This window comes from Engystomops pustulosus, chromosome 9, assembly GCF_040894005.1.
Source record: "Engystomops pustulosus chromosome 9, aEngPut4.maternal, whole genome shotgun sequence".
Taxonomy (NCBI): Eukaryota; Metazoa; Chordata; class Amphibia; order Anura; family Leptodactylidae; genus Engystomops; species Engystomops pustulosus.
This window is the reverse complement of record NC_092419.1, coordinates 57003745-57028673: the sequence shown is the minus strand read 5'-3', so window position 1 is coordinate 57028673 and position 24929 is coordinate 57003745. Positions and strand designations below refer to the sequence as shown.

Sequence of the window (24929 nt, the reverse complement as noted above, 5' to 3'; positions counted from 1 at the left end):
TTAAATTGTTCTCGGTATACACGTTTGGTCTGTACGCATATTTATGTGAATATAAATAAAGATTTTCTATTGTTTTCTCCATCGTGTACAGCATCAGTACCTATAACACGTTCCTTTTTCTTGGTATATATGTTATGGTTTTTTGACGTGTGGTACTCCTATTGGCCTTCATCTATTTTTGTCACTACCTAGCCACCACCTCTGGTCAAGAGATCCTTCTTTTTGAGATGCAGTGATCAAGGCTCTAAGAATCACTCTTTTTTGAGATTTTTTAAACTAAAACTGTAAATTACCGTATTTTTAGACCTATAAGGCGCACCGGACTATAAGGCGCACCTCTAATAAATGCCTGCTAAGACATCTAGGTATATATATATGGCGCACTGGAGTATAAGCCGCAGGATCAAATGCAGTACCTAAAAATGACATGTACACAGTTCAAGCCATCTACACTTCCCGGGAAACTTGTCTTCAGCGTGTCAGAGAGCTCCGATCTTAGAGGTATGGCTGCTGGGGTTAATGCAGGGTGATGCAGCAGGGGTTAAGCGGTCTCCCTCTGCCCCTTCTCCTTCCCTCCTCAGCCAGGGTGTTATTCTTGTGGGGTTCCCTGTGGCTCCTTCTTTTTCCACTGTTACAGGGCTGGCAGGTATGGGGGATTGTTAACTGATGATGATGATTGCCTTGTGGTCAGCACTATGGCAGCTCCGGTCTCTCCGTGCTAGGGGAGGGCAGGATGGGCACAATGTTAGTTGTGGTGCCAGGGCACTTCAGGAGCTAGGGACCCTGTATACTGTGTGGGAAGGTGCAGGAAATTTCTGGGGATGGAGCTTTTAAACACTGGTAAATGTACAGTACATCTTGTCTGTAGTACATTTCTGTATAAGTTCATATATAAGGTGCACCGGCCTATAAGGCGCACCTTTGATTTCTGAGAAAATTAAAGGATTTTTGGTGCACCTTATAAGCCGAAAAATGCGGTAGTAAACTTACTTCCATTGGCATTCCGAAGCACTTGACATCCCATTGCATTTTTAGCTGTTTGTGCACAACATAAGTACTGTCCATCTTGGTGGAAGCGTGGATGAAACTTCTGAGTCAAGTCACTATTGAAACGAATCACTAAAAAAGAAAAATGGAGATATTTATAAATTTGGCTAAACTGTAGTAGTAATTTTAACATTTTAACTGTAGTAGTAATTTTAAATATGGTGATAAGTTGTTCCAGATTAAATCAAATCAAAAGATGAGGGGGCACTGTCTCCGTTTGGAGAAACCAAGGTTTAATCACCGGAGGCGACTGGGCTTTTTTACTATGAGAACTGTCAATCTGTGGAATAGCCTGCCTCAGGCGCTGGTCACAGCAGGGACAGCGGAGAGCTTCAAGAAGGGTCTAGATGCCTTTTTACACCTAAATAACATTGATTGTTATGCTATATAGGATTGTTTCCCCTAAATCCCTTCCTCATCCAATCCCTACCCTTCCTTGGTTGAACTTGATGGACAAGTGTCTTTTTTCAACCGTATAAACTATGAAACTATGAAACATAAGTTAACCAAAGTATTTCCTACCAGGAGACTGTAAGCCATAAGCTTTATATAGCCACACAGCCTTCCCCAATATATAGCCAGATTTGCCCCAGTACATAGCAAGCCCCCTGCAATAGTATATAGCCAGCCTTCCCCCAGTATGCCAAACACATAAAAAAGAAAGTCAATTATCCCTTTTCCGACACCCCACACAGGTATTCTCTGCTCCATCACAGAGATATCTCTAATATCATCAACATCATGGCAGAGAGAGATACAAAATTACTGAAATTATCATAAAGGAAAAACGTAGAACAAGGGAAAAAGAAAGTGAAAACAATAGGAAAAAAGAGAGACAGGACCTGGGTCCTGGGAGACAATGCACAGCCCGGGGGCACTGACCCCAGAGCTGCCATCAGAGCAGCAGTACTCCCCCCGGTAGGTTACCATGGGGGGTCCAAATCACTTCAGATGCCCCTTACAGGCTGCAGTCATGGTTAACATACAGCTAACACCAGCAGCTCCGTTTTGGAGCCGCTGCCAAAAGCTGGACGTAATACACTCACCGGCCACTTTATTAGGTACACCTGTCCAACTGCTCGTTAACACTTAATTTCTAATCAGCCAATCACATGGCGGCAACTCAGTGCATTCAGGCATGTAGACATGGTCAAGACAATCTCCTGCAGTTCAAACCGAGCATCAGTATGGGGAAGAAAGGTGATTTGAGTGCCTTTGAACGTGGCATGGTTGTTGATGCCAGAAGGGCTGGTCTGAGTATTTCAGAAACTGCTGATCTACTGGGATTTTCATGCACAACCATCTCTAGGGTTTACAGAGAATGGTCCGAAAAAGAAAAAACATCCAGTGAGCGGCAGTTCTGTGGGCGGAAATGCCTTGTTGATGCCAGAGGTCAGAGGAGAATGGGCAGACTGGTTCGAGCTGATAGAAAGGCAACAGTGACTCAAATCGCCACCCGTTACAACCAAGGTAGGCAGAAAAGCATCTCTGAACGCACAGTACGTCGAACTTTGAGGCAGATGGGCTACAGCAGCAGAAGACCACACCGGGTGCCACTCCTTTCAGCTAAGAACAGGAAACTGAGACTACAATTTGCACAAGCTCATCGAAATTGCACAGTAGAAGATTGGAAAAACGCTGCCTGGTCTGATGAGTCTCGATTTCTGCTGCGACATTCGGATAGTAGGGTCAGAATTTCGCGTCAACAACATGAAAGCATGGATCCATCCTGCCTTGGGTCAACGGTTCAGGCTGGTGGTGGTGGTGTCATGGTGTGGGGAATATTTTCTTGGCACTCTTTGGGCCCCTTGGTACCAATTGAGCATCGTTGCAACGCCACAGCCTACCTTAGTATTGTTGCTGACCATGTCCATCCCTTTATGACCACAATGTACCCAACATCTGATGGCTACTTTCAGCAGGATAATGCGCCATGTCATAAAGCAGGAATCATCTCAGACTGGTTTCTTGAACATGACAATGAGTTCACTGTACTCAAATGGCCTCCACAGTCACCAGATCTCAATCCAATAGAGCATCTTTGGGATGTGGTGGAACGAGAGATTCGCATCATGGATGTGCAGCCGACAAATCTGCGGCAACTGTGTGATGCCATCATGTCAATATGGACCAAAATCTCTGAGGAATGCTTCCAGCACCTTGTTGAATCTATGCCACGAAGAATTGAGGCAGTTCTGAAGGCAAAAGGGGGTCCAACCTGTTACTAGCATGGTGTACCTAATAAAGTGGCCGGTGAGTGTAGTATGTCACAATGCAGGAAGTCACTGCCGCCGTGACGTACTACTATGTCCAATGTCAGCAAAGGGTTACGGGATGAATCCTAGATAAATTAGATTTAAAGAATGTCTGTTTTATATTGTATTTTTTTATGAATCCTCTCATTTTTGTAGGATGTTACGATGCATGGATCCATAGGTGTGATTTTTCACACGTTTATGAAAACCTCAAAATCAAACTTTTGAGAGACCTGCTCAGCTTTCTAATAGTAAATGCCCATTATAAAAACTAAACCCCTCAATGTAGGTAACACAACTTTTATAAAGTGTGTATACCTTTTAAGTGTTTCACATGATTGAAACAAAAATGTTTGTACAATCTTGAAATTGTCATATTTTGGGCAAAACAGAGGTATTTTCCAAAAAATGTACACATTTACAATGGCTAAAATACCAAAACTCTCCACAAAGTTTTGATACCCAATATCCCATACTTAGTGATAAACTGCTGTATGGTCACACTACATGGCAACGAAGGGAAGAAGCTCCATCTAGAGCAGATTTGTGTTGTCCCTTTTTAAAGTCTATGCAATCTTTTTTTTGGCAATTTGGACATATGATGACTTATTGTTTGTGAGAATAATTCATTTGTCAGTAATTCATAATTAATGTGTGGAGATAAAGAAAATCATCAATTCTTGTTTCGGATTTTTCTTATTGTATTGGGGGAGTGTTTTATCTTTATTCTTATACTGTAGAAAAATTAAAACCGACCAAAATTTAAAAACCCCTGGACCACCCTACTACTCCATAGGCTGCCCCTAATCCCGCCCCCTCATGAATGCACCTGACCACTTACAGCGCGGTCTGGCGTTTTCTATTGTACAGCACGGCAGTGTTTGTTAGCGTTATCGTAGGTTTCCAATAACGCTCTAGCAGTGTAACACTGCAGTGTCTGTTCTAGCACTAGGAGCGGCTTACTTTAGTGCAGTTACCTAGTGCAGTTTTTAGAGGTGACAGGTCCTCTTAAAGCTGAGGCACCTAATTTTACCACAAATAACTGGGAAAACTTATTGACTCAAGTATAAAGAAAGAGAGTGTCATACCAGCCCAGCAATTGTCAATCATAATAGCAATCTTTATTAGAACAAATATAACAACACAAGACCTCAAAAACATAAAAACACTTAAAAGGTGCAATGAAGCACACTGTGCACGAGTGAGGCGAGTACAATATAGTCAACCTCACAAACCCCCTCTGGCTGTTAGAAATTTACATGGTGTTTATGTAAACAAATTTTGTAAACAAAAAAAATCTACATGCAATACAGGAGTATAATAAACAAGTGAAGCAACCCTCACTATATAACCTGCCAGAAGCCTATGTCACAAGGTAAGAAGTTCCAAGCACTTGCAGGGTGTAATCGGAGGGTAAGATACACCAAGTACAGCCAGGGGGCCCAGGTAAGCTCCCCACGCTTTACGTCACTAAATGTGACTTCATCAGGGGAAGAACTAATCATTGTGAGTCTGCATAGCTTTTATTCAATCATACCTGGGCGTCCCCAATCATTCAGACAACCTCCACCTGTGTCCACACTCGCACTGTGTAGTTCCTGGGCCGGAAACTCAGGTAACTGGGTACTCAAGGTAACAATTGATTGTACAGATTATTACAGACACGGCAATACTAAATATGTGAGGAGGGCCTGGCATGTGAGGGCATCGGACAGCCCCAGGATACTCATTGGACTTACATATCTCAATCAGAGGTATCTACAGTTTTGGGTGGTAGGGGTGGATGCCAGCTGTAATATACAGTGGACACTCCCTGCTTCTGGCACTGGCTCCACTTGGGAGTTAGGGCCAGAAGCTTCATGGGATATTACTGCATGGTCAGCAAGTCAACTACGCCCTATTACGTCCTGCATTGGGAAGGGGTTAAAAATGAAGAATGCTACACAAAAAGCTGACCACACAGTCATTTGCAGATGTTTTTAGATCATGCTTCACGTTTCTATATGATAAAAACACAAAAACAACACAACATAGATTTATTTGACAGTCTATCAGGCAGAATGCACAGGTCTAATGAATTACTGAACCAAAACCAAGACTACCTAGTGCTTGCTCTACATGATGTAGTCCAGACCTATTAGAAATTTGATGGAGTTTGATACTCCTCAGGGAGATGAACACAGACTACCCTATCAAAATAGAGCTCAGACCCGATGAACATTTGTCACCATATGCATATTTTGGGTGGTGCAAGAGCTGATGATGCATCCTATAATATACTAGACTGGCTGAAAGTAGACAAGATCCAATCTAAGCTCAATAAAATAAATATGTAGTCTCCTGGACTATATAACTGAGGGAAAGTGATGTCATCCCTGTTCCCCCTCCCCTCTCCTCCCCCTGCTCATGGCTGTGTGTAATGTATAGTAAAGCCTTGCTAGTGTTTGTGCTTTATCTGCTGCCTGTGAGAGACACAGACATCGCCTACACAAGTACCCTGCATGCCCTCTCCTCCCATACACATGTGAGAGACGCAGACATCAGCTAAACCTTATCTCTCATACACACACAGGCTGCAGGGATCACCAGAACTAGGAAGCACATAGAGAAGCTGGCTCTATGGGTGTTACACCATTATACAGGCTGTTAGTCATATGTATAGGGGTATCTCATACACATTGGCTGCAGGGGGAGTGGCTGCCAGAACCAGGAAGATAGAGGAGCCAGCAGAGTGTCCCATCATTATACAGACTGTCAGTTAAGCACTTGCTGAGTGTGAAAATGGCTCATTGGAAAGCGCAGTGCTCGGCAATTTCTGTCAGCTCCATAGATATTAATGCAGCAGAACGGTCATGCGTGGTCTTCTGCTCCATTAATCTGACGGAGTAACGAGGGGTCTGACGGAGGTGCGTGGGACCCCATCAAACCCCTCATTTTCCCGTTGATAGGGCCTAAATTTTCTTCGTGGGAAACCACTTTAATATTTTAACCTTTTGCAATATCTTTTACTTTATACAAACTCAAACTTGTACCAGTGATGCTCTGGTGCTAAGATGCTCCACTTTGCATCATTATCAGACAGGTAGCTACAGTTTCTGTTAAGTCACAAAAACTAACCTCTTGGTATGCCATGTTTAAGTATGGCTGGGTGACATCTTTCCTTTTATGCGTACATATTTTAATGTTTATAAGATTATTGCGTCTCTTAACCTTGCACTTACCGATGCGTTCTGCCCACCTCGTCCTGTAGTGTTTCCCTGTTGGTCCTTCCCCCCATACGGGAGTAGTGTTTTTTGCTGCCCCTACGCTGTCTTTAGCTATGTGTTGGTTCCAATAAAGGGGCTTTTCTTGTTTACTACAGGTGTGGGTGGTGCGGTCCGCACTGTTAGATTGTTTTGTTGTCACTATGACAACGCGTACGTGCTTCCGCCTTCCCCCTATTTCCGGTGGGAGGCGTGCAGGCATTGTCACTGCCTGGAGAAAGCGCGGAGCGGCCCGTTGGTTTAGCGGCACTGCGTGCCTCCCTGTGTATGTTTCTGCACTAATAAAGAAGACTTATAACCACCGGTGAGTGCCATCTTGCCTTCTGTTTTTACCTGTTTATAAGATTATGTCTCACATTAGCCATGACTAAGAACGGTTCATCAGTTTGAAACACGTAGACAAAGACTTACGCTATGGATTTGAACAAAATGCTATGATAAAGAAAGAGTTGCCCTTGACAAGGCTGGATCTGGAAGTTTTTACACTGTCTATGTCTGCCCTTGCAGAGGGGTGATCCACACCAAATCTGTGATGGGAGGTGAGCTGGAATTTATATAATTACTTGACATCTTTCCCATCTTAATAACCTATTGGTGGCAGAGTTTCCTTCCTGTGTATCATTGTACATCTGTCTGTAAAGAGGACTGTATCCTCTGTGGGGAATTGCTCTGGTAGTTGACAGGTAGCAGTGCAGGAAGCAGTGACACACGCAGGTTTAAAAGTCCAACTTAAGTGTTTATTCACACTTGCAAAACAGAACACAAATTCAGCCTTGGCTTAGGCACATGCAAAAACATTATAAAAGTAATTCCTGCCCGGCTAGGCGCTGTCTAATACATTTGGAGGACCCTAGCTATCCGGGTACCAGGCTGCCTGGCACACGCTCTTGGCCAGCAGCAAGACAGGAGACCCTCAGTTACCTTTGCTGTGAGAATGCAATCTCGCTTTCAGCTCTCCAGGTAGGGCCTCCCCTACTGCTTCTGGCCTGCAGACTAAATCAGACCCTAACGAGGCCTGTGACCTGCACCTGTGGGCTATACAAAAGCCCAGGACCGAAGCCCGGGTGGAGTAGGAGTCCCACTACCAGCCTACCCCTACTCCATAATAAGCAGGCCCAGTACGGACATTACAAATGTGTCTGTGTTAGCTAGGCCAACACAGACAAAACAGACTATTCCTGCTTATCATGTCTGCATTAACCCTTGGGTTACTGCAGACAAACCCAGGGCTTTTACCACCAGCATTTCATCTGCCTGTAAGACAGATAGCGGTTTTCCCACACAACACCTCTCACTTTCAAACATACCCTCCCCCTCAGTTCAGACCCACCGGGGCGAACTCCTGACATTAAGCAATGCGTTTGGGACAAGGCATCCGCATTGCCCTGTAGCTTCCCGGCTCTGCGCTCCACCATGAAACTGAAATATTGGAGGGACAAGAACCACCTAGTGACCCTGGCATTCTTCTCCTTAGTTCTACTCATCCACGTGAGAGGAGAGTGGTCAGTTATGAGACGGAACTGTCGTCCCAGCAAGTAGTACCGTAGGAACTCTAATGCCCACTTTATCGCCAGACATTCCTTCTCTACGATACTGTAATTTTTTTCAGCTGGCGTGAGCTTCCTGCTCAGGTAAGTAATGGGGTGTTCCTCGCCATTCACCTCCTGAGACAGGACAGCTCCCAGTCCTACATCTGACGCATCCGTCTGCACAATAAACTCTTTCTTGAAGTTTGGCGCAATGAGGATGGGAGATCCACACAACGCAGACTTCAATGCCTGAAAAGCACCTTCTGCTTGTTCATTCCACCGCACCATGACCGGCCTTTTACCCTTCAGCAGGTCTGTCAGGGGAGCGGACATGGTGGCAAAGTTTGGTATAAACCGTCTGTAGTACCCTACAATGCCCAGGAATGCCCTGACTTGCTTTGTGCTCACTGGTTGAGGCCAACCCTGTATAGCGTCAATCTTGTTGATCTGAGGTTTAATTATACCTCGACCGATCACATACCCCAAATAGTGTGTCTCCTCCATTCCCAGCGCACACTTCTTGGGGTTCGCAGTCAGGCCCGCTGCCCTTAGAGAGTTCACTACGGCCTGTACCTTGGCCAAGTGACTCTCCCAGTCTTGGCTGTAGATGATAATGTCATCTAGATAGGCGGAGGCGTATCTCCTATGTGGCTTTAACACTATGTCCATTAACCGTTGAAAGGTAGCGGGGGCCCCATGAAGCCCAAACGGTAATACAACATAGTGAAAAAGGCCCTCAGGGGTGATAAAGGCTGTCTTTTCTTTAGCCCTATCTGTCAGGGGTACCTGCCAATATCCTTTAGTTAGATCCAGGGTGGTGAAGTACCGAGCACCCCCAAGTCTCTCAATAAGCTCGTCCACCCGGGGCATGGGATAGGCATCAAACTTAGACACCTCATTCAATTTTCTAAAATCGTTGCAAAATCGCAACGTCCCATCCGGTTTGGGAATTAGAACAATTGGACTGGCCCACTCACTTTTGGACTCCTCAATAACTCCTAGCTTCAGCATCTTCTGAACTTCTTCTGATATGGCTTGTCTACGAGCTTCAGGGACTCGGTACGGCCTTAATCTTACCTTTATCCCTGGCTCAGTGACAATATCATGTTTAATTACAGATGTGTAGCCTGGCAACTCTGAGAACACATCTGTATTTCTTGCTACAAACTCTCGAGCCTCTCGCTGTTGCTCTTTGGTAAGGGTATCGGCTATTCGCAGTTCTGCCTCCGGCACAGGCTTATCTGCGGCCGGTGAGGGTATCGCAGGAGGTGGACTAGCCAGGACCATCTCTGTATGCAGACTCTCTCTGTCTTTCCAGGCCTTCAACAGATTTACATGATAAGTCTGCTCGGGTTTTCTCCGTCCGGGCTGACGTATCCTGTAGTTCACCTCTCCTATTTTCTCTATAACCTCATACGGTCCTTGCGATTTAGCGAGAAACTTACTTTCTACAGTGGGGACTAGCACCAACACACGATCACCGGGACTAAAGCTCCTTACTTTTGCTGACCTGTTATAAACCCGGCTTTGAGTTCTTTGTGCCTCCTCCATTTGCTCTTTGACAATGGGCATGACGGCTGCCACCCTGTCCTGCATATCTGCGATATGGTCTATTACACTTTTGTGGGGGGTGGGCTCTTGTTCCCATGTCTCCTTGGCTATGTCCAGGAGACCCCTGGGATGTCTGCCATACACTAACTCAAACGGTGAGAACCCAGTAGAGGCTTGTGGGACCTCTCGGATTGCGAACATTAAATATGGCAATAGTACATCCCAGTCCTTCCCATCCTTGTTTACCACCTTTTTTAGCATACTCTTTAAAGTTTTGTTGAACCGTTCTACCAATCCATCCGTCTGAGGATGGTACACAGAGGTGCGTAACTGTTTAATATTAAAGAGCCGACATAGCTCCTTGGTGACTTTTGACATAAAAGGAGTCCCCTGATCTGTGAGGATCTCCTTGGGAAGTCCCACCCGGCAGAACATGGCAAACAACTCTTTAGCAATTAGTTTCGCAGAGGTGTGTCGCAGTGGGATGGCCTCAGGATATCGGGTAGCATAGTCCATGACTACCAGGATATGCTGATGCCCCCGAGCAGATTTAACTAAAGGACCGACCAAATCCATGGCGACCCTTTCAAAGGGTACCTCAATAATGGGCAGAGGTACCAACGGACTTCGAAAGTGTACCATGGGAGCATGCAATTGACAATCAGGGCAAGTTTCACAATACCTTTTTACCCTATCATATACTCCTGGCCAGTAAAAACGCTGCAGCTTCAGTGCTGTCAACTTCCAGGACATGCACTAGTGTATACTTCACTGCACTTTGCCCGCTCCAATCCACCATATGTGGGGAATTGCTCTGGTAGTTGACAGGTAGCAGTGCCGGAAGCAGTGACACACGCAGGTTTAAAAGTCCAACTTAAGTGTTTATTCACACTTGCAAAACAGAACACAAATTCAGCCTTGGCTTAGGCACATGCAAAAACATTATAAAAGTAATTCCTGCCCGGCTAGGCGCTGTCTAATACATTTGGAGGACCCTAGCTATCCGGGTACCAGGCTGCCTGGCACACGCTCTTGGCCAGCAGCAAGACAGGAGACCCTCAGTTACCTTTGCTGTGAGAATGCAATCTCGCTTTCAGCTCTCCAGGTAGGGCCTCCCCTACTGCTTCTGGCCTGCAGACTAAATCAGACCCTAACGAGGCCTGTGACCTGCACCTGTGGGCTATAGAAAAGCCCAGGACCGAAGCCCGGGTGGAGTAGGAGTCCCACTACCAGTCTACCCCTACTCCATAATAAGCAGGCCCAGTACGGCCATTACAAATGTGTCTGTGTTAGCTAGGCCAACACAGACAAAACAGACTATTCCTGCTTATCATGTCTGCATTAACCCTTGGGTTACTGCAGACAAACCCAGGGCTTTTACCACCAGCATTTCATCTGCCTGTAAGACAGATAGCGGTTTTCCCACACAACACCTCTCACTTTCTCACACCTCCCACTAATCAAGGTAAAGATGGTGTGGGCACCATCAAGCTCCCAATCATGGTACCCCATTGCTTATGGTAGATTTGGCAAGAAGAAGTATTTGCTTCCAAGAAGAGACACAGGAGTTCAATCAAAAAGACATTATGGTGCCTCTATTTTATCCTCTAGTGTCCAGATAGTATTGGTCATCCTTGTAGCCCAGTTTATGAGGAATAGAGGAATGAAAAAAAGGGCCAGGTATAGCACTGAACACTGCACAGTGTAAATACAAAATGTATATGGTGACTAGCCTGGAAGCTTCCATCACATGGAGGAGCAGGGAACATGTACTAAGTGGAAGAAATCATAAGTAAAATATGAACATGAAGTGTATAGCCTGTGCAGTATGAGAATTAAAAGGGTATTCCGGGAATATGAACGTCTGACAGAAAAAACCCATGATGATGTAAGTAAATGAATGTAGCAAAACTCAATGTCATTAGTCACAAAATGGAGCTTAAATATTTTGATTTTATGATTTACAAAATTTATGGCCTCTCTAAAGTATGCTGAGTTATCACCAACATGGCCGCCACTGGAAACTACAAGTTCCATGATCCTTTAGTTCTCAATAACTCCTCCTCCCTCCCTCCCTCCACCACAGCACTGGTCATACTGGATGAACTGCAACCAACCAACTACAGCCAAACTAAGTGGTGATCACATGACCTGCCCAGGCAGGTCCCTTCCTCATCCAATCCCTACCCTTCCTTGGTTGAACTTGATGGACAAGTGTCTTTTTTCAACCCTATAAACTATGAAACTATGAAAGGTGCAGGACATGTGACCAGCGGCCATCTTCTGTCCTGTGTCTGCTCCGCGCAGAGGGAATCAATGGACTGATTAAAGGGCCAGTAGCATTTGAAATCTTCATTAAAGTCTATGTCCACAGCATTTTCTTCTAAGGGGAGCAAAATTTTAAATAAAAACTCATTAGATATTAGCTTATATTTTGAGTACCCATTTGTATATGACTTATGCTTATTCCTGTAATACCCCTTTAATGGTTGATAACTACTCTGCATAGAGCTGATGACAAGGTGGGGGAAGGGCTGCAGCATGAGGTGAAGAGAGAAACAAAGAAAGTTCAGTAGAAATACAGACTCGGATAGAGTAACTGATAGGAAACAGAGGAGATCTTGCACCTCACTATTCTGTGTAGGAGACATCTGTATCCACAGTCCTGAATATATCCAGCTCTGCTATACACACAGAGAGGATTATCAAATGACCTCCTCCTCTGTGCGCAGGGAGCAGCAGCCCTTCCCCTACCAGGAGTCCGACAAATCCACTGAATCTACAGACAATTAAACAGTTGATTTTCTCTCCAGTAACACAGTGCTTGCTCAACAGTGTCATTAACTGTGGATAAAAGATATTCTGTCTCCATGACTATCTTGATAGCACCATACTATCATCACTATAAAACGCAAGGTGGAACACTAACTTCCAATGGAATATTGTTGTGGTAAAAGAGGAAGTGAGCAGGGCCAAAGTCTTCCCCTAGGTCTGGTAGTCTTATAGTCACTTTTGACCAGAACTAGGAGAAGGCTCAGCAGGACCCAAACAAATGCAACAGCATACTTTTACAATGCTTCTCCTATGCTCACTCGTTAGTGTCATATGATGGTTTACTCCCCATTTCACAAGGTATAGAGAGGGCGGCTGCTAAGGGGGCGAAAACACTTAGCAATGACGGTTTATCCCTAATGAATGCAACTGTGGCAGAAGATTGTATAGGAAATAAGAGAGCAGACCACAGCACCATGCAATGTGGTCAGTGTAGATTCTGAAATCTGACAGGAACAAATATTTCTTAACATCTCCAAAATGGCAGACAGCAATAATGTGCCTCTCTAATCCAGCTTATAAATGCTGGGTCACAGACACTGGACAGGGGGAAGTGGTTCAACAGGACAGGATAGAGAGGGGTGGGATTGGTGAATCGTGATCTCATACCGGTTTGGATTTGGATATTAATCCCAAAATGTCAGCAGAAAAGTTATCAATTTTATGACTGTTTTAAGCGCACACCAGAACAATCTTAAAACCCCCAAAAAGGGCAGTGCTATATAAAGATGGAGAGGGGCATTTCAACCCAACTAAATTTTATCACCTAGCATGTCATCAAACAAGTGATAAATATTAGTGAGCTCTTACACACAGGCTAAAGATTAATATGTTAGGTATTTAAAAGACAAATGTGCCAGTAACAGTGGCTAATGAGAGTGATAACAGCATGACCAGAGTAATAAGGGTGGTGACAGCCTGTGTATGGACAACACTGTCCCTTTCACAGTGGCCATGGTAGAACGGGTGGCACTAGCTCTAGAAACAATAGGGGGAATTTATTAAGTCTGGCATTTTAAACGCCAGTCTTAAAATCCCGCCTACCGACACTTCTCTAACATTCTTGTAACTCTCTAAACTCTAAATTTCATGCTGAATGTTTGTGACTCCATTTCTCTTAGCTCCCAATCTTTAAAAATAGCACTTTCCTACAATAACCTCTTCTTGTCCAGGTAGCTGCTTGAAACACATTTGTAACGGACATATGTTTTATATATGATTATAACAGTCTAAAGTATAAGTCTAAATAATATATTGAAATGAGAATTGATTTCAATGGACGTTCTATGGCTTCTGTTATTGTCCACTTGCATTGCACCCAGTAGTATTTCATTATAATCATTTTGGTAAAACCCAAAAATCTAAAAATTTGTAAAAATTGTACAAATTGAGATAGGAGCTTTTTTTTTTATAAAATCCATATGTTTAAAGTACTAATGGCGGTTGTATATCAATTTCTAGTACAATAAAAAAAATTGTCAAATAGCCAATGGTTATGCTGACCCCAATAGCCAATAGTTACGCAGAGTGTCAGCAGTAAGGCTTAAACATGAAGAAGCTGCAATGTACCATTTTCCCCTTGGTGACTCAAGGGACTTTTCTGGATATCCTTATCTCCATCTTCAAATTGGAGGAAATAGACTGATCATTTCTGCTATGTGACATCAATCTTCTGCACCAGGTGGGAAAGAATATAGTGCCAGCCATTCTGAGTATAAAACTGAATTGGCAGCCAGACCTGGATCTCACTGTTCTTGGATTCAGTGAATCAGCTGTAGTGCTACTTGTCTGGTTACTTGAAGCTGCAGTACCAGCTTCTTCTGACATTCAATTGTTGTACTGATAGTGTACAGCTTCAAACCCACAAATGTATCTTCCTCACAATCCTCCTCCAGTGTACACAGATAAGTTGAACTTTTGAAGTTTTATACAAATTTGTAAAAATTTGGAGACTTTACAATCCAAGCCACAGAAGCATGCACCTGAAAATATCTTCAACATACATTCACTTATCCTTCTATCTGGGATAAACTCCTTCTGATCAGTGTGTACGATGTCCATAACTACTTTTTGAAGCCTGAGGGCTAATGCTTTGGCAAGGATTTTAATGTCTGTATTCAATAAAGATATTGGGCGGTAAGATCCCACCTCCAACTGATCTTTTCCTTTCTTTGGGATCAAAGTGACGTTTGCTTCTACCAATGTTTTCGAGGGTGACCCTGAAACAAACCCTGCTCTAAATGTATCTAATAAATATGGAAGAATCTCTTTCCTGTATCTTTTGTAAAAACTAAAAGGGAGCCCATCCGGACCAGGAGTGGAGTCTCTAACACAAGGGTCCAATGCCTCCAAAATCTCCACCAAGGTCAACTCCGAGTCCATAAATTCTTTTTGGGATGAGGCTATTGTGGGGAATGGGACCCTCTCCGAAAACATATCAATTCCCGCCTCGCTATAAAGATTAGAATAGAATTCTCGAAACACCTGTACAATCTGGCCCGGAGCCCTCCTTATGGTTCCCCCTCCTCCATAATCGCAGAGATAACCTTACAATTTGCCTTAGAGGTTTGTACCATGTCTGCTAGAAATTTACCGGGTTTACTACCTTCCACAAAATATTTTTGGCCCTGGAAAAAAACTTTGTGCTGTGCCTTTTGTTTTAAAAACTCCTGAAGCCAATCTCGGGCTTCTTTCACTTTCTGTCTATTTTCCTCAGTAGGAACCTCCCACAAAGCTCTCTCTGATCCATCCAATAATTTTTTCAATTTCCTTTCCCTAGCGCTATTTCTCGCATAGATGATGTTTTTACTATATATTCCTCGAAAAAAGGCCTTAAATGAATCCCAAACCAACCCCCTATCGTTATCACTTCTATTTGTGGACCAAAACTCAAAAATAATTGACTCCATGTTAATTTGAGATTCAAGAATTGCAACCCAGTACGGGTTAGTAAGTGATTTATGTTTATCTTCTGCGCCGAACGAGCATGATCCTAGTTTAAAATATGTATTTTACAAGTAAAAGAAATATTGTTTTTTCTGTTGATGACATAAACTGTTGAGTTAAAGTAGATTTACTGATTGCGTTGGCCATTGTTAGCCCTTACTCTGACTTGTAAACACGAAAGTGACAATACGTGTGAAAAATGTATGAAACTTTATATTCTTAATAAAAATACAGTTAAATAAAAAAATTAATCTGATAAGCAGGGCAGTGCTGCAATGAGCCTGAGTGTCGCAATGAGCCTGACTTGAAAAGTAACCCCCATAAATTGTAAGCTCACATGATCAGGACTCCCATTGTCTTTTGTTTTTATATGTACCCTATGATTTTTAAAGCAATGCAGAAGTGGATGGGGCTACATAAATAAAGAATTATTATTATACATGTTTATTATTTTTAAAATAACCATACCATGCTGTAGCTGATGAATCCAACGTTTTCTCAGATCCTCTGTTGGAGCAAAGACATAGAGTGGTCCATCATCATACATTACCTGTAAACATAATTTGAGGTTTAGAGAACAAAGAAAGCAGTAATTTAATATAAAACCATATAAGTTTGAGGTCCTAAGGTTTGCAATGGAAAAATATACTTTACCAGGCTTGCATATGGTCCAGAACTTTTTACTACATTGACTCAACAGTCAAGAAAGTTAAAAGATTGTGATTCCTAAACAACTCAAGGTACGTGCACAACATTTCTTTCTGTTTTGCCTCTGCGGGCAGTGTGAGTATGCAACCGAATGCCTCTTTCTGTGCACGGGATTGTGTCGCCTAGTACACAATACTAGTGCAAACACTTCATAAATACATGTGCAACTTAGTTTGCACACATATTTATGTGCAGTCTATGTCAGAATTCTGCTGTAGACTGCATTAGAAATGTGGCCCAATTCCTTTTAATAATGTAGCTGATCGAGAAATTGCTCTTTGCAAGCCATTATGTGTCTTTGAATGGCACCATTTTGGAGTAGTTAACATTTGTTGCGTACATTCTTAACCCTTTTTGCTTTCTGGCATAAATATTGAATTTTCTATATTCTGCATGTTGCTGTGATTGCGATGATACTAACTTTCAATATTTCAATGATAAAACATCTTTTTATATCTTTCATTTAATTTTCCATATTGCGGCTTATCTTATGCAGAAGAAAATACTATTCTTCATTAACTTTTTAGGGGGGGGTTAAATGGGGAAAATAACAAAAAAAATTGTATTTATTTTTTACAGCATTATTCATTATTACTCTATAAAAATAGTTTCATTATTGACATTGTTCTGGTTGTAGCAATACCATACATACCGTATGTATTTTATTTTAATTTTTTGTTTCATTGTTTAGCCCCACACAGAGACAACTCTATGAAATTATCACTTCTATTATGCTTTGGAGTACTCAAAACACCAGTGCAGTGTTCATAATCAACCTACAAGCAGTGTATTGTAGCTAGTCTATAGTATATCTAAGTAGGTAATTACTCAGAACAGCCTCCCCCCATGAAGGGGGGGGCTTTAGGAGACTCCCAACTGTCATAAAAAACATCTGAACCTACAATCTCTATGGTCAGGGGCATTGTTTGTTTATCCTGAAGGAGTCCCCTTACTTCTATGCATAATAACCTGGACATAACTAGGTGCAGGAAATACTAGTTCTGTGAAAAAAAACTTAAACTGTATGGGAAAAAGCATAGTAGAAACAAGAAAAATTTTGTGGTTAAGTTATAGGGTTGTAACATCTGGGACAATTCTTCAGTGCCATACCCTTTAAATAAGGATATGCTGATGAGTGTGATTTTGTTTTAGGTAACATTTGGTCCTTACTAGTCTGAACACTTCTTTATTTTATTACTGGCGGACTTATAAGAATTCCACCACACCCACACTGGGTTGCTAACAGTTTAGTTACCGGAAAATAGACAGAGTCTTCCTCCACTATTCCCCTGCTAGCCAGTTTTGTCTGAATGTCAAGCAACTGGTCAAATCAAATACTGAGCCAAGAAATCTGATATAAGGGTCCGTCGGACACATTTCCGTCAGGTTTCCCAAATGTTTTCATTTTGCGCTGAATTGCCCAGGTTTTTGGCGCACGCGATCAGATTGTAGCGTATCAGCGCCAGCTTGCATGCAACCCAAATCGGGGGGCGTGGACGTCGGACAACCCGACTGATTCGGACAAACCGCAGAATTTAAAAATTTAAAAGAAATCCAGATATTGCTAAATAATTGCCAGTTGGCAAAAGCAAATCTGTATTATTCCTACAGGAAGGGAGGAATGGCAATGCATTTTATAGAGCAGTCTCCCTGGATGCATTGAGAGAATGCTGGAACCCAGGATCAGAACATAAATATTTTCCCCACAACAAGTTGACTCACAGGTCTGTAGTTTCCAGGGTCACTTTTTGATCCTTTTGATAACCATCTATCACGATACATAGATCATGCAGAACCTGGGGGTGTATGCTATCTGGCCCCTCTGATTTTTCTATTTTAGTGGTTATTAAACTCCTGGGTTAAACTGTAGACATTCCAAAGAGAATTTACATAATTCCTCATAATGCCTTCCACCAGGGAATTTTCCTGGGTAAAGACAGTCAAGAAGGCGACATTCAGCAGATTGGCCCTTTCCTCATCTCCTTCCACCATAACCTCCCCGAGGGCCCATATTCTCCATTTTTAGTTTCTTATCATTTATATAGTTGAAAAATAATTTGGGATTATTTCTTTTGGGAAATATTTCTCTCGGTCTCTATTTTTGTGCCCTTTATCTGCTTTTTACTGAATTTATTTTTCTCTCTAAAATCCTGTAACACCTCATCGCTACCTGTCCCAATTTATGCCTATACGGTCTTCCCTTTGCCCTCCTGAAGTTTAGAGTGTCTTTTGCCCTTCCACGAACGCTGTTGGTAAAGCGTAATACAAAATCAAAGATATTATGGACACTATTTCTCCGGTTCCCTCCAACATGTAATTTTGATGCACGTCTTGTCAGGTTTGTTTGTTAGGACAAGGTCCAGCAATGCCCCCCCACTTGTTGGGTCCAGGACCAATTGCAAAAGTTAATTGTCTGTTGTTGTGAAATAAACCTGCTACCTTTGGAGAACTTGCAGGTTTCTGCCCCCCAGTCAATATCAGCGTAATTGAAGTCCCATATGTTAAGTACTTCACAATGCCGCATCTATTTGACTTATCAGCAGTTCATGTGCTGCCTCAGTTATATTTGGAGCCTTATAACAAACCCCTAGTAATATTTAATTACGTATATACTCGAGGATAAGCCAACCCGAGTATAAGCCGAGACCCCTAATTTTACCACCAAAAACTGGGAAAACCTATTGACTCGAGTATAAGCCGAGGGTGGGAAATGCATTGGTCACAGACCCAGCCAAGTATATAGCCAGCCCCCTATAATATACAGCTTGCCCCCAGTAGTATACAGCCTGCCCCCAGTAGTATACAGCCTGCCCCCAGTAGTATACAGCCTGACCCAGCCTGCCCCCAGTAGTATACAGCCTAACCCCAGTAGTATACAGCCAACCCAGCCTGCCCCCAGTTGTATACAGCCACCCCAGCCTGCCCCCAGTAGTATACAGCCACCCCAGCCTGCCCCCAGTAGTATACAGCCACCCCAGCCTGCCCCCAGTAGTATACAGCATGCCCCCAGTAGTATACAGCCACCCCAGCCTGCCTCCAGTAATATACAGCATGCCCCCAGTAGTATACAGTCAGCCCAGAATTAAAAAAAAAATAAACTATTTACTCACACTCGGGTGGTCCCGATGCGCAGCGCTGCTCCCCCGATGTCATCGCGGCTCCTCTTCTGGCTTCCCGGCTCCTCTTCTTGCTTCCGCGCCGTCTTCTGTCTTCTTTAACATCGCGTTGGGCGCCACAACTGTTCTCTCCCGTGCGGCGCCTAGTATGACGCGCCGCTGCTGACGTCATACTAGGCACCGCACGGGAGAAGAACAATGGCGGCGCCCAACGTGATGTTAAAGAAGACAGAAGACGGCGCGGAAGCAAGAAGAGGAGCCGCGATGACATCGGGGGAGCAGCGCTGCGCATCGGGGCCACCCGGTGAGTAAATAGTTTATTTTTTTTTTTAGTCCATTTTTGAAGATTTTTTTACACGTATTGACTTGTGTAGAAGCCGAGGGGACGTTTTTCAGCACATTTTTTGTGCTGAAAAACTCGGCTTATACACGAGTATATACGGTATTCTTTTTCCCTCCCTTTATCTCTACCCATAGGGACTCCACATTTTTATTTTCATCACCGATGACATCTCACAGGATGGGCTTGAGGAAAAGTTTCACATATAAACATACCCCTCCCCCTTTCTTATTTATATGATAATTTCTAAAAAGACTATAGCCATCTACAGTATATAACAATACTATACAATGGACCCAGTGTGTGACTCTTCCACCATTGTAAAATGTTATTATCATTCTATCACCATCTTTGCTGTATTTTATTATATTGCACGATACTGTGTATTTTTAGATCTCAAGAAGGAGTTTGCACGTGTGGACCCAAATACCCTTCGTAATAGCCGATAGACTGGGGCTTACTCATGGAAGGTAGTTAGATATTCCTCTTAATGCCGGCTTAATGCCCCAAGCTTGCCAGTATTTCTTTATCTCTGGGCAAGTCCACCATAGATGGTTATCTCCTTCTGTACCCTGACACCCCCAGCATATCTCTGGAATAGTGTTATCAATTTTATGTAACACATGTGGGGTTTTATATATAATTAGTGGTTTAAAGGAGTTTTCTTGTATACATATACATTTGGAGAAACCGTGTGCTCCTTTTAACATTCCTTTTATTTCACCGACAGTGAACTGGGTCTCTAGATCCCTTTCCCATTTTGTTATGTAGTAGGGGGAGCCATTTATCTGTAGGGAAAGAAAATATGCATAAATTTGTTTAGTATTCCTTTTCAAGGGTGGATCCCCAGCCATCTGTTTCTCTAGCCATGTGTAGTCTCTGGGTGTCTTAAATTTTCCATAGATCTTTTTACCTGTGGTGGATAAGGTATGGTTTTGAAGGAAGTTAAGCGTTCTACCTTTATCTATTAACTAGTCCACTTTGTCCTGTAACTGTTCAGCTGACTCCAGCCACTCTCCTACTGTAATATCTGAATAGTCATCCCAAAAGAAAGGTTCACTATGTTTTGACGGGTTATCTACTTATGGGGCCAAGTCCATAGGCATCAATTTTGAGTATTTACCCATTGAGTGCTCCTTCTTATTTAAGGACATGTGGATGGATAGCATTCCCTTCATCAAACAGCTATGTGGTACAACACTTTCATCTTTATGTTGGATGCCCCAAATATGGAATTTTTCCCCTCTGGTCAGAACTTATTTCTCTAGCTGGGTGCAGAGGCCATCTGTCTTCCTATATAGTAATTTCAGCAAGCATTGTGTTTGGTAGCGGTCTGCATCTGGTAGCGCAGTAAAGGCAGTAAAGGCTCAAAATACTTTTTGCACACTCAATAGAAATTGGCGTGGCAATGCTATAGGTCAGCGATGGGGAACCTTTTAGATACAGAGTGCCCAAACTACAACTAAAACCCACTTTTATGTTGCAAAGTGCCAACATAACAATTTGAGCAGTAACCTATTGATCTCTGCTGTATCACAAGTTTCAATTGTATTGGTGTCCTGAGGACATCGATACAATAGAATGTAGGAGACATTTGGATTGTAGTTTCTTTCCAGGGTCCCCCGAAGAGGAAAAATCAGGGGACCCAAAGTAGGAGCTCCAACGATAATCCATCTCTGTCCACACCTTCTAGCTCATCCTGTAGTCCAAGTAGGTGTCACTTTAAAATAGCACTGAGCATGGCGCGTCCCGGGCTGTCTTGGACTGGAGGATATACAGATTTGAAAAACCCGGGTTTGTTTAAGCCGCGCTGCCCCAATTAGGCTATGTCCGACACAGGTTGCAAAGTTCAAGAAGATATTTATTTGATTGGTAAAAGGACTACGCGTTTCGGGGGTGGTCTACCCCCTTACTCAGGTCCGTGACAAATACTAAACAATATAGTAAAAAGTAATTTAGGAGGTATGTACATAAACAGACTTCAGAATATAAAAGTATGTCTGTAGAATACAGTCCATATGGTACATATAATAACATATAGTAAAATGCATTGAGTACATAAAATTGACATATATTCAGTAACATAACAAGTAAGTTGTATAAAATAGTAGTTAATAAATGTTGGTTAAAAAAATATATATATATTTTTTCTAAAAGAATTTTTTGCATGCACATATAAATACATAGGATATAGCGGTAAAATATAGATACATCAAAGTAGATAGGGCAGCTAGGAATTGGGGAAATAATTATAAATAATCCATAGTATATAGTATAGTGTATAGTAATGTGGTTGTGAAGAATGAGTAAATGATGTGAGATGAATCAGTTGATGAGTGGAGAGTTGGTGGTGCCATGAAAGGTGTATATATTGATTATGTAAATAGATGGAGAATTACCTTGAGCGCCGGGGTAAGGTATATGACCCAGGGTAGGCAAAGGACGGCTGTTGAAGGGTGAAAGGAGATTAGAAAATATGTTCCCCTCGTTAGAATAATAGATAGGGGCGCAGGGGTAAAAGGAAAAACTTACTTGGTTCGGTGGTGAATGCTGTTTGCCTAGTATGCGTCCAATAGGAGCGGGAGCCCTTTAAATGTAAAGGGATGAAATTGAAACTAGGCGCATGCGCAGTGGGTATTAGGATCGTTAGTGCCGTGGACAGATGAATGTAATGGGAAGGTTGATGCTTGTTGCGGTAATAGGATCTGTAGGAGTGATTGGATTGTCCAGCAGACTGTGAGTTTGCTGGACTGAGGGAAAAAATACATATATTTTGTGTAGTTGAAGATATTGATGTAACAGTGGGTATGATTGTATGAGTAAGTGAGAATGAATGTGTGTGTATGCAGAGTTGGAAAGGGGGTGAGTAGTTTGTAGTAATATGTAAATATAAATAAAAGTGGATGTTATATATATAAAAATAAATACATGAATGTATGAGATTGTCTGGTTTAAGGTACTGATGTGTCCGGGGATCTGCTGGAAAAAAGAAGCATTAAGGACAGTAAGGTGGACCGGAGTGTAAAGATAACAGACAGAAGATTACTTATAAGTACAGTAGTAATAAATAAATAAGTACATACAAAAGATTATCTGAAAATACAGTTGTAATTAGAGATGAGCGAACATACTTGTCCGAGCTTGATGCTCGTTCGAGCATTAGCGTACTCGAAACTGCTCGTTGCTCGGACGAATACTTCGCCCGCTCGAGAAAATGGCAGCTCCCGCCGTTTTGCTTTTTGGCGGCCAGAAACAGAGCCAATCACAAGCCAGGAGACTCTGCACTCCACCCAGCATGACGTGGTACCCTTACACGTCGATAGCAGTGGTTGGCTGGCCAGATCAGGTGACCCTGGAATAGACTAGCCCCTGCCTGCGCTGCTCGGATCATTCTGTGTCTGGATGCCGCTAGGGAGAGAGCTGCTGCTGGTCAGGGAAAGCGTTAGGCTGTTCTATTAGAATAGTGTTAGGCAGGAGTGATTCTACAAGAACCCAACAGCCCTTCTTAGGGCTACAATAACGTTATACTTTTTTTTTTTTATTTGCAGCTAGTACCATATTGTGAGGAATTTGCAGGGGGACTTGCTACCGTTGTGTTTAGCTCTTAGTGACACACATATCCACCTCAAACACCAAAGTGGGAAAATTTATTAGGGGTTTGATTTCAATTAGGCACAGTCTGCCATTTACTTTTTATTTTACGTTTATTTTTTCATAACTCAGCGTCATCTCATCTGGCATAGCAGTGTGCTTTCATACTTGGCTAGAAAATAGCCATAGGAGAATCCAAACGGCTTACTTAGGCCTACAATAGCGTTATATATTTTATTTCTGGTTGATCTGCTGGTGGCTGTCCTTGCTGCAGTGCATCTACTACCAAATTGTGAGGAATTTGTAGTGAGACTTGCGACCTTTGTGTTTAGCGCTTAGTGACGCACATATCCATCGAAAAAGACCGAAGTGGGAAAATTTATTAGGGGTTGGATTTCAATTAGGCACAGTCTGCCATTTCCTTTTTATTTTACGTTTATTTTTTCATAACTCAGCGTCATCTCATCTGGCATAGCAGTGTGCTTTCATACTTGGCTAGAAAATAGCCAAAGGAGAATCCAAACGGCTTACTTACGCCTACAGTAGCGTTATATATATTTTATTTCTGGTTGATCTGCTGGTGGCTGTCCTTGCTGCAGTGCATCTACTACCAAATTGTGAGGAATTTGTAGTGAGACTTGCGACCTTTGTGTTTAGCGCTTAGTGACGCACATATCCATCGAAAAAGACCGAAGTGGGAAAATTTATTAGGGGTTGGATTTCAATTAGGCACAGTCTGCCATTTCCTTTTTATTTTACGTTTATTTTTTCATAACTCAGCGTCATCTCATCTGGCATAGCAGTGTGCTTTCATACTTGGCTAGAAAATAGCCAAAGGAGAATCCAAACGGCTTACTTACGCCTACAGTAGCGTTATATATATTTTATTTCTGGTTGATCTGCTGGTGGCTGTCCTTGCTGCAGTGCATCTACTACCATATTGTGAGGAATTTGTAGTGAGACTTGCGACCTTTGTGTTTAGCGCTTAGTGACGCACATATCCATCGCAAAGACCGAAGTGGGAAAATTTATTAGGGGTTTGATTTCAATTAGGCACAGTCTGCCAGTTTCTTTTTATTTTACGTTTATTTTTTTAATAACCCAGCGTCATCTCATCTGGCTTAGCAGTGTGCTTTCATACTTGGCTAGAAAATAGCCATAGGAGAATCCAAACGGCTTACTTACGCCTACAATAGCGTTATATATATTTTATTTCTGGTTGATCTGCTGGTGGCTGTCCTTGCTGCAGTGCATCTACTACCAAATTATGAGGAATTTGTAGTGAGACTTGTGACCTTTGTGTTTAGCGCTTAGTGATGCACATATCCATCGCAAAGACCGAAGTGGGAAAATGTATTAGGGGTTTGATTTCAATTAGGCACAGCCTGCCAGTTTCTTTTTATTTTACGTTTATTTTTTTAATAACTCAGCGTCATCTCATCTGGCATAGCAGTGTGCTTTCATACTTGGCTAGAAAATAGCCATAGGAGAATCCAAACGGCTTACTTACGCCTACAATAGCGTTATATATATTTTATTTCTGGTTGATCTGCTAGTGGCTGTCCTTGCAGTAGTGCATCTACTACCATATTGTGAGGAATTTGTAGTGAGACTTGCGACCGTTGTGTTTAGCGCTTAGTGACGCACATATCCATCTCAAAGACCGAAGTGGGAAAATTTATTAGGGGTTGGATTTCAATTAGGCACAGTCTGCCATTTCCTTTTTATTTTACGTTTATTTTTTCATAACT

General features: G+C 42.6%; 1 protein-coding gene across 3 annotated transcripts in view; it reads right to left on the bottom strand.

Annotated features, from left to right (window-relative positions):
- The window catches only part of BTK (Bruton tyrosine kinase), a 300928-nt gene that overhangs the window by 189780 nt on the left and 86219 nt on the right, over positions 1 to 24929 (bottom strand). For all 3 annotated transcript variants that reach the window (XM_072124772.1, XM_072124771.1, XM_072124773.1), the window contains 2 exons: positions 15892 to 15973; positions 991 to 1119 (listed from right to left, as the gene is read on the bottom strand). In XM_072124772.1, coding sequence (XP_071980873.1) covers positions 991 to 1119; positions 15892 to 15973 — 211 coding nt within the window. The remainder of the gene's footprint in view (positions 1 to 990; positions 1120 to 15891; positions 15974 to 24929) is intronic.